Source organism: Blennius ocellaris, assembly GCF_963422515.1.
Source record: "Blennius ocellaris genome assembly, chromosome: 5".
Taxonomy (NCBI): Eukaryota; Metazoa; Chordata; class Actinopteri; order Blenniiformes; family Blenniidae; genus Blennius; species Blennius ocellaris.
This window is the reverse complement of record NC_137654.1, coordinates 3,559,696-3,576,864: the sequence shown is the minus strand read 5'-3', so window position 1 is coordinate 3,576,864 and position 17,169 is coordinate 3,559,696. Positions and strand designations below refer to the sequence as shown.

Genomic DNA, 17,169 nt, shown 5'->3' with positions numbered 1-17,169 from the left:
TGTTGAGCCATTAAATCACAAAACTTGTCAAAAGTGGCAAAATTCGAGAAATTCGCCCAAAACGCGGTTTTCCTTATATGGCCAGTAGCAGGCAGTAGCAACCTGAAAATCAAAAAATGATATTATATATGTGATTTGTATATAAATAAGGTCAATTTAAACCTGTTACATGCAAATTCTAATTTTATCCACCCCCCCTAGAGAGAGAGAGAGAGACTGAAATAGATTAAATCAAACACACACACAAACAAACAAAGTTTCAGCATGAAAGCTCGTGTTCTTCATATTCGTGGGGAGTCGTGAGTGTTGTACTTGGACCCCGCTTTCCTCACTAGAAATAAACAAATGTAGTGGGGGGGGGGGGGCACGAGAGACCCATCCCAGATGGCGACCGCGCGGTACGTCAGCTCCAGGTCTCTGAGGCGTCTCCCTGTGTAACGTGACATATACCACCGCCTGTGTCCGCTCGCAAACGCCCGCTCCTTGTTTTCATAGTTCCCGGTGACGCTACGCGGCGGTGACGTGGTGCGTCGTGACGTTTGACAGTGATCCAATCAGATCATCCTGCAAGTACACCGGGACTCTCCAGGGAGGAGAATGGCAGAATCGGCCGCTCCGGAGGTTTATGGCATTCTTCTGGAGCACCACGCCCAACACCAGGCCCGCTTCTCGTGTTTCAGCCCGACCATAGGACCTGGTGCGGGGCTCTGGCGCCTCAGTCCAGCGGAACAAGCCGCCGGTGGAAGGGTGCGTCCTCAGAGGACCAACAGGTAAGAAGAACTCACCTGGAGGAAGAGTTTCTCTCTGGATTTCAAACTTGTGGAGGAACAAGCGTCTCACCTGGATGAAGTGAAGCGTCCCACCTGATGGAAGAGTTTCTCTCTATTGTTAAAACTCAGAGGAATTAAAGGGACCTTTGCGTCGTTTCAACATATTTTTCGTGGGGTACTTATTTCTTTCTTTCTCATTTTTTGGTTTCTAAGAAAAAAAATATTGTTTTTTCTGGAACGGATTTCCGGATTGTTTTTTTCTCAAGTTTATCAAACCCACACAGGTAAGTCAATGGCAATTAATCTCCTTACTCAGTTAATGACAAATCACATAACAGGAAATAATCTTGATCTCCCTCAGGAGTTACAAACCTGCTGCCCATTCTGATCTTCTGACCAGTGAAATGAAGGTGTAATGACTTTGAAATAATGAAAACTATAATTGTTTCTCATAATTTCAGTGCAGAGAAGTAACAGTAAATTGTGAAATATAATTTTACATCAAAATAGCAACTTGGCATATTCAATAAAGCGTAACAGCAATTTTAATAATATGCAGTTTGACAACATAAAATGCTCTGGAAATTTCCAAATCTCATGTTTTCCATTGACATTTCACAGTTTATTTGGTTTCCTCTAAAAGTGCAACACGTGAGTTGTGAGAAGAATGACTTCTTCAGTGAGACTTTAAAGATCCTGCTGCTGGATTTTATTCTCGGATCACTATACTCAGTTCTGTTTGCTACACTGTTCAACCACTGCATTTTGCAATGAAAATCAAAAACAGTAGTTTTAAGAAAAATCACTGTTTACTGTATTTATTTCACCAGGCCTCATGTTGACACCCCTACTTCTCAAGCTACTTAGTTTTTTGAATGAAAGTTTCAACAGCTTGTGTCTATAAATAGAATACAATCTCAGTGCCTCAGCAGTGACATTGGAGTCCCACAAGGTTCTGTGCTTGGGCCTTTGCTATTTAGCTTAACATATTGATGTATGCTGATGATGCCATGCTGTTCATCCAGGGCACGGATGCTAGGACAATAGCTACCAATCTCACAAATCTACTAAGCAAAGTGCATGGCTGGTTTAAACAAAGTTGCCTCATGCTCAACTCAAAAAAGACAGCCTGCATGATGTTCAGAAAAAAACCCCCAGTGAAACAATCACTAGCACACGGCAGATCCCATGTGTTTGTGGATCGTGAAAAATTGGAGTTGGTCACTCAGTTCAAATATCTCGGGGTCCTCCTGGACTCCAACCTCACATTCCAAAATCATACTAAAAAAATCACAAATACAATTAAATTGAACCTACAAAACCTCAAACAAATTTGACTCTTCATCACAACAGAAGCAGCAAAATCCTACCTGCACTGTATGATATTCTCCCACATGGAGTACTGCTTCACAGTATCCTCTCACATGGAGTACTGCTTCACAGTATCCTCCCACATGGAGTACTGCTTCACAGTATCCTCTCACATGGAGTACTGCTTCACAGTATCCTCTCACATGGAGTACTGCTTCACAGTATCCTCTCACATGGAGTACTGCTTCACAGTATCCTCCCACATGGAGTACTGCTTCACAGTGTGGTCCTTTGCTAGTGTCACGGCGCTTAAGCCAATTGAACAGCTGTATAAAAAGGCTATCAAGATATTTGATGGAAAGCCTCAGTCTTTCCACATATATGCCTTGATAGAAAAAGTTAGTCTTTTAAACTTTGAAAATCAAAAATGTTTTAAAACCAGTTGCCTGATGTACAGAGTGCTGAAACGGCCTGGCCCCGCCACCTCTTCATGAATTCATCAAAAAAGAGAATGGTGACACCAGTACTGGATCCACAGTGTGGGAGGATGTGAAGTGCAGTGTCGGAGGTCCATGTTTGCTCAGAATGTTGTTTTAATGAAGGGTTGTTCGAGTTGGAACACTCTACCAATGGCCATGAGAGAAAGCACTACATTGTGTCTCATGAAAGAGACAACTAAAAATATTTCTTCTCAATCAGCAAACTTGTGAACACTCGGAGGTGTTTTTTGTACACAGGGACATGTATCTTTTTATTTTCGGCTTTTTATCGTGAGTAGGTCAGTGTGAATGAGTGTGAGGGGGAGGGAGGAGGGTATGGGTCATTTTTGAATACATGTTAAGGCAGCTAACTTTAGCACTTTAGGGATAGACGTAGTAATGTTTTTGTTTTTTTTACTGTCTGTTTGGTAATGTATGTCTCCCCGTGCATTATGTCATATTCATATTTTAATGTGATGTGTTCTTTAATGTGCGCTATGGTTTTACCCCATGGGACTACAGATAGAAATGATCTCTGAGCGAAATCTGGTGTATTTACAGCACTGGATGTTTGTTCATTAATATGCACTGTCCCATTCAAATACATTAATGAAGTAAAGTAACATTCACATTTCAGGTTTTATGGAGGAATAATTTGGGGATTTTTCAGTATTGCAGTTTTTTTAAAAACATAAACGTTTAAAGTCACTCATTTGTAATGAAATCAGATTTAAAGATGTTACACTCAATCTTTAATTTGGAATAAAATCAGTGCAAAATGGACCAAAACACTTGTTGCAGAATACTACTTAATACTAATTATTTAAGTATTAAACATGAACTAATCATGAAATGAAGTTGTGGCCCTGACTGAAACACCACCGCACGCTACTGCACACAAGTATTGTATTTATACACCGTTGTTTCATTGTCTGCACAAGACCATTCAAGGACTGTCGTTGAAAAATGTGGATTGAGTTTATTAATCTGCGCATATTATTATATGACTTGCAACCTTTCATGAACTCAGTTTGATCCTCGTTCATTAGAGGGAGGAAGCTTTGCTTGAATTTTGGAGAGGACTTTAAAGTCTGCATTCAACAGTGAGATCAGCCTGTATGATGCGCAGTCTGTGGATTTGTCCTTTTATTACAGTTCAGGAGTTGCATGCTTCTCTCAGACTGTGTGAAAATGTGTTAAAAAATGTTCTTAAAAGTATCATTAACCATTTAGAACAAGGTCAAGCAACAAATCGCCAAACCGCTTTTAGAATTCACTTCTGAATCCGTCCATATCCCTTTAAATAGCTGCAAGGATTTTCTCCTTAGGTATAAGAGTGGACCAAGTTTTTTGTTATAATTGTGGAGACACTTGCTGTAATTTCACCCACCGCCTCACAGAGTGCTATTAATCTAGTGCCTGCTGTGATGTCGGCTAGATAGATGTATACAGTATGTCTGGTTACACGACTTGTGTAACCAGACATACTGTATACAAAAACTGCAAAAATAAAACTCACAGTCTGCGATCACGTGCATGATGTCCTAGTTTCAGAGAAAAGGCTTTATATTCACACAAAACAATTAATTAGTCTGTGGCCATAGAAAATGAATGACTTCACACAGAGTATAACACACAGGTAAAAAGTGTTTATCTTCTTAAACCCAAATTATTATTTCAATGTTCCAAATACACGCAAACATTTATATTCCCCCCCAACAAAATAATAGAAGATTAAGGGCCAATCCCAATTCTATTTTGTACCCCTGCGCCTACCCCTTAGTCCTCTGCTTACCCCTTAGCCCTCCGCCTCCAAAACGAGGGCAAAGGCAAAGGGATAAGTTTCAGCCCTTAGATTTGGGACACCCCTCTCCCTCTGCTCACCCGCCCCCGCCCCTCTCGCTCCGTCTCACAGTTTTGACGTCATAATACAGCGCCGTTATATCAGCAGAGCTGAACCACTGATGTTTGTTGATTTTCCAGCAGGAGCATCGTCCTGCCGTCCCAAATTCAACGTGTTGCAGTAGCTTGGCTGCTTTGTTTCGTTTTCCGCCTTTCCACATCAAGGTGAAGAAATAGACGGAGACGTGGATTACTTCAGTTTTTGCGCTGTATTTGGACTTGAGAAATATTTCCTCATTCACCATGCGAAAGCGGATGAGCTTCCTTGTTTGCTCGGGGGTCCCTGTTTTCAAAACACCCATATTAGAAGACTTTGGAACAATACAGTGTAATAATAATATGTTATAAACACGGTCTCTACGAAACAAATACCCACAGAAGCTACATATGGCAGACGGCAGCGTTACACACCACAGGTTTATATAACTGTAGAAGCATATATATGTGAAATGCTAGTCCTTCAGCACCATGTCCTCCTACCCCTCTGTTTAAAGTGTGCATGCTTCGTTTCGAGAGGTGAATAGCCCTTCCCATCACCCCTCCGCCTCTGCGCAATAGTGAAATGGGACACCCCTCAGACTCTCGTGAATGCGCATTTCAAAGGGGTAGGGGTAAGATGAAGGGCTAAGGGGTAGAATTGAGATGCAGCCCAAGTCTGGTCAGAATAAAGAGTTGTTGCAGCTTTGATCACTTCATTTAGTTGTACAACTTTACCTCAGCCCTAAACACTTTAGAACTTCTCCATCACAAGTGATGAAAGATCTTAATGGTGCGGAAGATATGAGATCTCATATGAAATATGAGATTGAGAATTTAGAATCCAAGTCCGTCGCAGCTCCTCCTGATGTCTGTCCCCCTCTATTACAGTAAAGAAAAGTTTCAAACACCACAGCGAACTAACCTGAAATCTGTCTCAGGCCACATCCACATGAAGGAAAACCATCTTTTTTCTCCCCGAGGTTCTCCAAAAAAATTCCGTCCAAACGTCACTATGAACACGGCTCAACACGAGGCTTCAGGGCATGTAGTCACATGCCCTGAAGCCTCGTGAGAGAGAGGTTGAGCGAGAGAGAGAGAGGTTGAGCGCAGAGGAAGAATCTGAGCGCAGAAATTATTTTTGAGCGCAATCTCAAGTTTGTCTTTGCGCAATTTAAATATTTCCTCAAGATGCTATTAGTGTGCTTGCACAATTAATTTTTTTACGCTCAAATTTTCCCATCGCTCGCTCAGAATTTTGGCACAAATATAACCCCATAAGCCTGTAGGGGTGCTATGACTCACCAAACACACCAAAAATGCAGGAGAAGACAGAGTACGTTATTAAATTACGATTCCGTCATCTTTTTTCCACAGGTGATCGTCTTTGCCGTCTTTTTGCAGGGGTTTTAGAATTTCCCCACTCTGGGACCCGTGTTCAAAAAAACCTGTTTTCACACTTCTAAAACACCGCCTCATGTGGATGACAGGACAGAAACAGCTCGTTTAGATGAACAAGCAAGCTCGTGTGGACAGCCCCTCACTCTGCAGCAGGCATGGAAAGCAATATTTACCGCTCAGCCCCGCTGCCGCCTTGGGGACGTTTCCACCAAGCGATTATCAACTGCTTTAAATTGTCAAAGCTTGATAGCACTGTTAGGAGCTAGCTAGTACCGTAAGGAGCTAGCTCGCACTGCCAGGAGCTAGCTAGTACCGTAAGGAGCTAGCTCGCACTGCCAGGAGCTAGCTCGCACCCGCGGGAGCTGGGTTTTTCTTGTGTGGCATACCATCAGACTGTCCATAACAGTTTTATACATAATAAAACAACTGTCAATCTTCATGTTGAGCTCATAAAACATTGAGATTAAGTTGAAAAAAGTCAGGCAGTTTGTACCACAGTTCTTTCTCATTGTAACGTCTCCAGGATGCCATCTTGAAAACCCCAGACATTTTTCACTGAACTTTTCATGAATGGCACCTGAGCATTTGTAGGTTATTTTGAGTTCAAGCTGTTTATTGGCAGCATATTTTTTTCCAGCTGAGGGCAGTCTTAGGGCGGCAATAAACCAGCGCTGAGGATGACTGATGGCAGCAGCAAACTGTGTGTGTGTGTGTGTGTGTGTGTGTGTGTGTGTGTGTGTGTGTGTGTGTGTGTGTGTGTGTGTGTGTGTGTGTGTGTGTGTGTGTGTGTGTGTGTGTGTGTGTGTGTGTGTGTGTGTGTGAGATGTGCACACGGGTGTTTATGTACATGACAAATTGTGTTTTTGATTAGATTTGAGTAATATGTTTTTGAGTAATATGTATTGTACATGTAACATGTGTACTTCAACATGTGTCTCCATCTGCCGACATGTGTAAGTGTCCTTGAGCAACACACTGAACCCCAAATTGCTCCCAATGGATGGATGAGGCATATGGCAGCTTTCTTCTTTGTGTGTGAATGTGATTAACGCTGTAAAGTGCTCTGGGACTGCTCAAGCAGTTGAAAATGGCTATACAAGTGAAATTCATTTACCATTTACTGTATTTTCCACACTATAAGCGCACCTAAATACCTCAAATTTTCTCAAAAGCTGCCAGTGCGCCTTATAACCCAGTGCGCCTTATATATGGAAGAATTGCTCTACTCAAGACTGCTATTTGACAGCTGAACAACCAGAAGCTTTTATTTTGACAACTCTAACTTCACAAGTGGATCTTCAGAGCGGACGACACTCCACACAACACCTTCATCACTCATGGTTGCACACCAACATTCTAACAAACCAAAATAAACTAGATGAAATAATTACTCCCTAAACTGGGGAACAAAAACACATAAACACAATCAACACAACACCAAGCCCAACAACAACCCACAATAACCTCCAACAACACAAAACATGAATTCCCATCATGCCTTGCATCCTGAGCTCCTCAGTGCAGCCGATAGCTGCAATGAATTATGGGAGTTTCTGTTTGTGGTGTTTTAAATGCAATTATTGGGGGTTCTATTTGGTTTGTGGTGTCGGTAATAATTGTGTTGTGTTGTGTTTTTGTTGCTTAGTTCATGTAGTTTAGTTTATTACCGGTAGTTGTAAGTTGTCAACCAGCAGTGAAGAAGGTTTTGTGTGTAGTGTCCTCCTGGCATAGGCTGCAGGTAGGACTATCAAAATAAAGTGCATGCACCTCTCTGGGTGTTAGAATCAGTGGAAAATGTAACCTAATGGCTTTGAGCTATAAAGGTTATGACCACTGGTCTATTCCATGTGCCTTATAGGGCGGTGTGCCTTATATATTTTAAGTTGACTCTTGTTTTTAATGGCCTGTCACTGTCATGTCAGGTGAAAGAGAAATAAGGAAATATGTTTTTGGGTTCATTTGCCAATGTCGAGATGATTCAGACGATCACTCGGCTTCAAACTGACAGATTTCTAGGTGGCGTTCACAATTGTACCTTACGTTTTGATAACTGAATCATGTGAAACCTGAATAGAGACTGAGACAAAGAAAAGGGCAACAGACGTTGTGTAACAAATACACATCTTTTCCTGTGTCTGACAGACACGGAGGTATGCATGACACACGACTCCAGTCAAACCTCACACTCTGCAACATTTGGGCATGTAGGCACATGTGAAACGTCAGGAGAACATCGAAATAGAGCGGTAGAGTAATTTCCCCGAAGGTTCACTGGACGCATTGTGAGCTGATACAAAACTCCAACATTAACTCATGAAAACACACGCATTCCAACACAGGATAAAGAAACTGAAAGAAAAACCATCATAGTTTTTTTTATTGGAAGGTTTGAGTAAATATAACTGTTAAATCTTTACTACCAGTTTATAGATAGATGGGTATTTTTGTGGCAGGAATTTAAAAACCAAAAAGGAAAATTTATCACATTTATGATGCATAGAAAATTATAAAAGTTAAACACAAAATACAGAATAGAAATGCAAAATACAAAATGTCTTTTTTTCATGTATTGTAAGTTTTACAATACAAAGTTTTACTATACAATACAACACGTTTGCCGTTGTTGTGTTTTTGATGAAATCTGAACAATTCGCTTTTCCATAATAATTGAAAATCTTTAGAAATATGTTTATTGTCTGGTCAGGTAAAGTTTCATCAACCAAAAAAAAAAGAACAGTGAGCACAAGACGACCCAAAAAATCTATGAAAGAAAAATGTTTTCAAAAATATACCGTCATAGTTTAAACTGCATGACATAAAACCTTATATCAAAATATCTAAAAAAAAAATCGCTTTTTAGATTTGATTGAGTTTGAGCCTTTCAATGCTGAGTTGGTTGAGAGGACAAGAGATCACACAGGGTGTCTGGGGTGTTGCCTACTCAGTGGTCAAGATTGGATTTGCACATACTAAAACAAAAACACACATCAGTAGTCTTTCTGTAATCGAGTGCGCAAAATGCTTCCAGCTGTTACTTTGAAGGTCCCTTCCTTTGTGTGTGCGTGCGAGTGAACTTGGATGCTAGTGTTTGGTTTGACTGTGATGTTTTAGCAATTCAGTGACTGAATATGGGAGCCTGAGGCCGTGTCCACGCGAAAACACTGTTTCGTGTAAACGCATCATTTCCTGCCGACCATCCACGCGGCGCCTCGTCGCCTCTCGACCCCGTATCCCCGTGACCCAATAACCCAGTGACGTCACTTAACAACAACGAGCTGCAGAATCTCCTGATGCTCGTCACTTTAATAAGGCCGGATGCTGGATCGGTCAATTTCTCCGTTTTTGCATGACCCGTGTCATCTTCTCCACGGTTGGTGTATTTCTGTGGCAGAGTTACAGTGCCACTTAAACTCTTGGCATATGTACTACGTTGTTTTGAGTAGTTTTCATGGTGTTGGTGTGCACGGCAATGTTTCCTACGCTGACAGACAGACCTTGCGCCGCGCGCGCCTCTGCCTCGCGTTTGAACAGAAACCACAGACCACAGGAAGAATCTGAGCGCAGAAATTGTTTTTGAGCGCAATCTCAAGTTTGTCTTTGCACAATTTAAATATTTCCTCAAAATGCTATTAGTGTGCTTGCACAATTAGTTTTTTGGCGCTCAAATTTTCCCATCGCTCGCTCAGAATTTTGGCACAAATATAACCCCATACTATATCGCGGGGACGGACCGCGGACGCGACGCAGAGAAGCTACGTCCGAAGTTTGTTCTGCAGTGCGTCTCTGATGTGAATTGTCAGAATGATCACAAAAGTTGTCTGTCTGTCTGTCAGAAAGGGTCTTGTTTCGCCGTTGGCTCACCAGCACACAAGGAAAATATTAGACTTGTCTGTGGGTAAAGTTATCAAACAAGTCAGAGCAACACAAAAAAAAACTAACTTACAATTTGATTGAAAACAGAAAAGGGAATTAAAAAAAAGGCATGAATGCATCATGGGAAGTTCTCCCCATCACAAAGTCCAAGCTTCGGGGCAAACGAAAGTAGCAGAACAGATTCAGAAAAGGTTGCAACGCCTCAGGTTGAAGACAGAAAAGTCTGAAAAGGAATTACATCTGAAATTTGTCCATTTGTCCTTCCTTTTCAGATATGTTAAAAATGATAACACAAATGTTTTCAGAAGTGAAAAATCACATTGCACACACAGGATCCTAGATACAATCCAAAAGGTTCACATTAATATGTAGTGAATTGCTGATTAAGTGCCACAACATTGAGACACATGTTTGTATGTGCAGGTAGCTGGGGGGGGGGGGGGGGGGGGGTTAACTGAGCTCCTTGTCTCTCCCAGACGGAGGCGGATCTGTTTTATGACCTCATGAAGTGCTGAGTGTCGCTTAATATTAGAGCTTTGTGTGTCATTAGCTGTGTGAAGTTCGAGGGTCTGTAATGAAAACAGGTGCTCACATGTCTGTGGTCTGTCGCCCGTCAAATAGTTCCCATGGGAAAAGGCCACAAAATGCATTTCCTCCTCCTTAAATATATTCTGCTTGTTTTGGGGTTTTATTTGGAGTTTGAACCTGTTCTGGAGTATCTTATCTTATATTATCTTATCTTATCTTATCCTTTGATTCCTGATCATGTATATATGTCTACAAAAGACAGCTATGATGTAATGTAAACAAAATATGTAAACTCAAATTGACTTGTTAGGTCTGACTGTTGTCTTTTACAGCAAATCTTGATTTTGCCATAGTCATTTGTCAAAAATATAATTTAGTTTTAGACAGTGAAGTATTCAGTTAATATGTAACGAATTTAGTCAACTAAAATAAAATGAAAATGAAGTTTTTCAAAATTTCCAACAAATGACTTAAAGATTTAAATCTTTCTGTTTACAGATAACTTTATTTACTTGGCTGTTTAATAGGACTAAAAATAAAATTAAAAAAACCCCATTATGTTGCTTTAGCAGACAACACATTTTAAGTGTAACATTTTAAAAGTTTCTGAAAACCTTGATTCATAATTTAATTAAAATTCTGAAAACTAGACCGTCAAACCTAACTGCTGTGGATCATGAACATAAATCAAAAAATATTTGTGAAATGTTTAAATGTGAAATGTACTATTCTCTGCTTGCTTGTGTGACTGATTAAAACACGGCAACAGCTACTGGCACGTCATGGAAGAACTAAACTAAACTAAACCTTGAGCACAGTGATTGTTATTACAATGTCGATGTCTGAAAACCAAACTTTTCTAAAACAAAAACCGAGTTCTTCTGTTAGTATAGCCTGGATTTATCTACCGAGTCCAAGGCTCACTGATTTAACAATTGATGTCTTTGTTAATGAACTTCTCATCGCTTGCATTTGATTGATCGGTTGATTGATTGATTGATTGATTGATTGATTGATTGATTGATTGATTGATTGGGATCATGTTTGAGGGAGAGTGTAAAATAAAAATGCAGATCTGATCAGATGGAACACAAGTATTGTGTGTCACGGCTGTGTGGTAGTGTGTAGAGTCGGTTATCACTCAGTCCCACGGTTAGCGGTTCAACATGATGTCTCCGACTCCATGTGTTGAAGTGTTTTTGGGCAAGGCACTGACCCTGAAAACACACTTTATAAGTGAACGCCATTGATGGACTTAACATTGAAGCATTAATTTCAAAAAGTGAAGTATATAACACAGTCTTTCATATTTCCAGGCTCCAGCGATGCCTCCTCACCTCCTGGCTCCATCACTGTCATCCATGCAGCTGATGCAGTGTGTCCTGCTCAGTGTCCTGCTGCTGCCGTGTCCCGGAGTCCACGGCCAAGGTAACGGCCCTCGTTTTACAACTGCCAGGAGTGGAGAATGCAGTAAAGTTGGAATGGCGTGCTTTGTGTGTTTTAAAAGATGATGCTTAAAGGGCCAGTCAACACTCTTACCTTCAACATGTGATAATAAAGGCATGAAATGAATCAGGTTATAAACTGGAACCGACACTCGGAAGAGCACACACCTTCACCAACACTACATTTGTCACATGGGAACCAGTAAAAAACCAGGTAATTTGATCGACCACGCCACTCCTTCCATTATTTGTCATGGTTCAACACAGTACATACATTTTACAATTTCCGTGTGACCCCTAACTGCTAACTTGGATAATGGTGTCACTGCATCAGAGGATATGGAATTAAGCGCTGAACATTTTAACTTCCGGTTGGCATCAATCAGATTAAAACTGACCGTGTTATGACGAAAATCCTTTTGGGGCCTTTTCATAAATTCATAAAATTTCATATATATCACTTATATAGTGCGTTATAACTGTGTGAGCACCCCCAAAGCACTTTACACGGTGCATCACAATCACCCATTCACACACACATCCACACATCATTGGAGGCTGCAGGCGTGCAAGGCGCTGTCACTCCATTGGGAGCAGTGTCTTGCCCAAGGACACTTTGGCATGTAGACAGGCAGAGATGGGAATCCAACCTGCAACCTTCAAATTGGGAGACAACTGATCTACCAACCAAGCTATGCTGCCCCTGACCTTTGACCCAATTGCTCTCAAAATTGAATGGAACCAACCTTGGAGGAAGACAAATCATCCCTGAAAAAATCCAATATACAATTCAGGTCAATAGTTTTGGCGAAAAGTTATACATGGTATACATACATAGTACAATAAATATATAGATACACATCAAATCATAATCTTCGCCCCAGTTTTCATGAGTGAAGGCAATAATCCAGCATCTCCTCATTATTCTTGGACGTACACTTTGATAGTTTTGATCTAAGATAACATAAGATAAGATAAGATAAGCCTTTATTGATCTCACAAAGGAGAAATGTACTTGTTACATTCTGCTCTTAAGGACACTCATGAGTAGGAAAGACAAGAAATGTGCAAACAGTTAGATAAGAAGATCTACTTTTGAAGAATCATAGTTTCTATATTGATTTTATTACTACCGTATCTTCTGCACTATAAGGCACCGGATTATAAGGCTCACCTACATTGATTAACATAATTTACAACTTTGTTCATATATCAGGCACACTGGGTTATAAGGTGCATGCAATAGACCAGTGGTCAGCAACCTTTATAGCTCAAAGCCATTAGGTTACATTTTCCACTGATTCTAACACCCAGAGAGGTGCACACACTTTATTTTGATAGTCCTACCTGCAGCCTATGCCAGGAGGACACTACACACAAAACCTTCTTCACTGCTGGTTGACAACTTACAACTACCGTAATAAACTAAACTACACGAACTAAGCAACAAAAACACAACACAACACAATTATTACCGACACCACAAACCTAATAGAACCCCCAATAATTGCATTTAAAACACCACAAACAGAAACTCCCATAATTCATTGCAGCGATCGGCTGCACTGAGGAGCTCAGGATGCAAGGCATGATGGGAATTCATGTTTTGTGTTGTTGGAGGTTATTGTGGGTTGTTGTTGGGCTTGGTGTTGTGTTGATTGTGTTTATGTGTTTGTGTTCCCCAGTTTAGGGAGTCATTATTTCATCTAGTTTATTTTGGTTTGTTAGAATGTTGGTGTGCAACCATGAGTGATGAAGGTGTTGTGTGGAGTGTCGTCCGCTCTGAAGATCCGGTTGCCAAGTTAGAGTTGTCAAAATAAAAGCTTCTGGTTGTTCAGCTGTCAAATAGCAGCCTGGAGTAGAGCAATTCTTCCATATATAAGGAGCACTGGCAGCTTTTGAGAAAACTTGAGGTATTTAGGTGCCTTATAGTGTGGAAAATATGGTACTTTACATTTTATAAGAGCAAAAACCCACATACTCAGAAGATACCTCAAATCTCTTATGAACTCAAATGAAGAGCCTTAGTCTGTTGCACCCTGCCCACAAATCATGAAGTACAATGCAGACAGTGTGTCTGCCTGTGGTTGTCTGGAAAAGCTGTTGTTAGTGGGCCTGTAAGACCTTCACCCCGTCCCTCTAAATATCTAAGACTATCTGAGACTATCTGATCGTCTGCCAGGGTCCCAGGAGGAGGAACACACACACACACACACACACACACACACACACACACACACACTGAGGGTCAGTAGTCCACAGAAGTGATGAAGACACAGCTCTGTGATTCATATCTTTTATGTCCTCTCTTCTTCCATGTCTCCCCCTTCCTCTTCCTCCCCCCGTCCATCTATGAGCCCATTCTGACTGTAACTCTGTGGCGTTCCTCTGACCTGACCTTTGACTCCATCCCCTCAGTCTTCAGCCAGTCCTCCTCCTGTTTCTGCAGCAGATGAGAGGACAGGGACTGCTTTGATGGATGGATGAGGCAGCTGGAGAGAGGGATGGATGGAGGCTGGGCGGCAAATAAACATGAAAGGCTTCATTTGTTGGGAAATTCCTGCTGGAAATTATGCAGATGAGGTCAGACGAAAGTAGAGGATTAGATGTTGTTGATGTGGAAGCAAGCGGGGTGAGACCTTCTCCAAGAAAAGGAGGCCTGAAGGGTGCTTGTCCTGTCTTTGGGAAACCTCAACTCAACATGGAAATCTTTGAACATTCCTGGTTTTCAGTGAGTTTGTTTTCTTGCTGTTTCCGTCCAGGTCGCCTGAAACTGACAGTCCTGTCTGAAGACCGGCTGCAGATGAAATGGAAGGAGGCAGATGGGCCTGTGCAGGGCTACAAGGTCCGAGTCAAACCCATCTCAGGTGAGACTCCAGTGGAAATGGAACCGAAACGTGCATACAAATGACTTTGAAACACGCCTTACAAAGCAATTATAACAACCTAAAAGTAGTTAACTACTCAGCTGCAAGGGCAAAAAGGTTCATGTTCATCTGTACAGTTCAAGCTAATGAAGGTCATGATTTAATAATGGCTATAAGCTAATAACAAATCAACTTTTTTTCCAGTGTTTTATGTAAGTTGCAATATGTTGGTGTTTATATGAGAATGAAACTTGTAGCAACAGCTTGAGAGAGAGGCTGGCTTGAACAAAACCAGCAGCAGCTGAAAACAGAGATCTCTGGGCCTCCAACATAAAAAAGGCCATATCGGCAAACGCTATACGTTCACTGGTTCTTATCACACCATCATTGCTTTTGCCTCCAGACGACCTTTTTCCAAACTGATGTTAGTCACAAAAATCCTTTTCTTGTTGGTCTGTTCTGTGGCTGTTTGGTATTATTGCCCATTGGGTCAACATAACTTCTAAAGTGATTAAACTGTCTTGATCCTGTTTGGTCTCCTTCATATCATCACTGAACATATTTTGTAAAGCTAGAATTATTCAACAAAGGCACGGCAATGTTACATCACTAATCAATTTTTATTTTAATACAGTTTCAATTGTATAGCGTCGAATACAACACAGTCCTCTCAAAGCACTCTTACAGAGAAAATTCAATATGAGCAAGCAAAGGAAACCGTGGACAGGAAAACTTCCAGGAAGACACTTTTCCAGGATCTTTCCAGGATCAATAGCAACCTTTAAAGGCTTGTGGTACATAAGCTGTTATAAAAGAGAGGTTGATCTGGTCTGGTGTTGATCACTAATCGGGGGGGACAGTTTAGATGGGATTGGATCAAACAGACATGCTGGTTTGGATAAAGCCACAGTTGAAGATAGATGAGAGCGCTGCAGTATAAATGATGAGGTTGGACAACTGTAAAACTTTACAATATTTATTTTTATGTACTTTTTTCTAGGATTTACACTTATTAATTTTGTCTCCCACCAATAATGTTGGGTTAGCTAAAGACATACAAGACTCACAGAAATGTGACTTTTTGTCAGCCTGGCTATGAAGCGTTGAGATTATTTCTTTCAATTTGGTTACAGCATTGTCAGGACCGACATCACCCATATTTCCATTTCTTCCCAGGTGTTATACAGCCAGTTAATTCAAATAGAAGTCTGACAACAGAGATGCAAAACTGTTATTTGATCAATACCCATCCCATAACAACTATACCACAAGAATCAAGGGTGTTCTTAAAATAATGAGTGGGTTTATTAACTTTCTGCAATAGCCAGTTGTGTCTCGTAATGACCTAAAATGCAATGTTGACGCCCAGAGCCGGCCAAGCCTCCATGGAGCCCCAAGCAGGAGCTTTGTTTGCTTGTGCCTTGGGGCTGGCTCTGTTGACGCTCATTGTCAACATCTACGTGAATGTTAAAATCATCCACTATAACCTGAAAAGTAAATATTCGATTATGACAAAAGCCTGTATGTGTTAAAACTCCCACAGATTCACTGGAGCGTTACAATCATGTGACGACATAACTCAATTAACATGCAGAGTGATCTGTGTGATGACCTGTCATTGTCATCTGTTGGTGATCTGTCACAAGGTTGTGTGACTGCTGCCCCCCCGATGGACAATCAGAGGAACAACACACATTGAAAAAACGTCAGATTGCTTGTGATTGTATTGAATAAAATAAAAATAAGAAAACCAATTTGCACTGGGGATTTTGGTATCTTAAGTAGCAGGAACTGCGTCAGCAGTTTGAGCAGTGCAGTAGTTCTTCTGTTGGAGCCAGCCTTCACTTTCCATAGCAATCAAGAGATTTTGGCATTTATGGCTATGTCATTGATGGCTTTGCTTTGTCTGCTTTAGACTTTTGATGAACTCCGCAAGAGCTGCACCGAGTCGTCTATTCAATTCTGCCACACCATCTTAGATGACAAAATAATAATAATAATAATATATTGGTTTGTATAACACTTTTCTGGACACTCAAAGATGCAATTACATTGCATTATTCATTCCCTCCATACTCAATGGTGGTAAACTACGTATTTAGCCACAGTTGCCCTCGGGTAAACTGACCAAATGTCCCAAGCTCCACAAGACCTTGATAGACTATAGAAGTAAACATGTAGGTCAAATCATATATTTTGACAGGAATTTGATAAGTAATACTTCTAATAGATTAGCCAAAACTCAAGGCCAGTGCAGTCCATCCATTCATCTAGCTAACTGTTGAACAGGTCCCCAGTCCTTCACAGGAAAAACACACAGTCGCGCTCACTCACATTCACAATTATGGGAAAGTGAGAGTGACCCAAATAATCTCCGATTTATGCAAAACACCACACAGAAAGGCCCGTGCCTCAAGGAGACCTCAAGGTTAAGAAGTGCGAGTGCTCACCACCAGAGTGTGGCCTCCCAGAGCAGTCGTACTCTTTTACACTGCGCATTGTTGCTTCTCTGTTTCCTTCTTGTCTCCCTTTCAACACTTTGCAGCTGAGCCTGGGCAGCTTTTTACTAGCTGGGGTGTTGGGATTAATGGTTGGTTTTTTAGCATTAAAATGACTG

At 41.1% G+C, this 17,169-nt stretch overlaps 1 protein-coding gene across 1 annotated transcript in view; it reads left to right on the top strand.

The window, feature by feature from the left end:
• Positions 1 to 934: 934 nt before the first annotated feature.
• The window catches only part of LOC308130808 (collagen alpha-1(XX) chain-like), a 98,154-nt gene continuing 81,919 nt past the window's right edge, over positions 935 to 17,169 (top strand). Inside the window, 3 exon segments of the mRNA XM_080497292.1 lie at positions 935 to 1,054; positions 11,557 to 11,668; positions 14,448 to 14,552. Coding sequence (XP_080353418.1) covers positions 11,566 to 11,668; positions 14,448 to 14,552 — 208 coding nt within the window. The 5' untranslated portion in view covers positions 935 to 1,054; positions 11,557 to 11,565.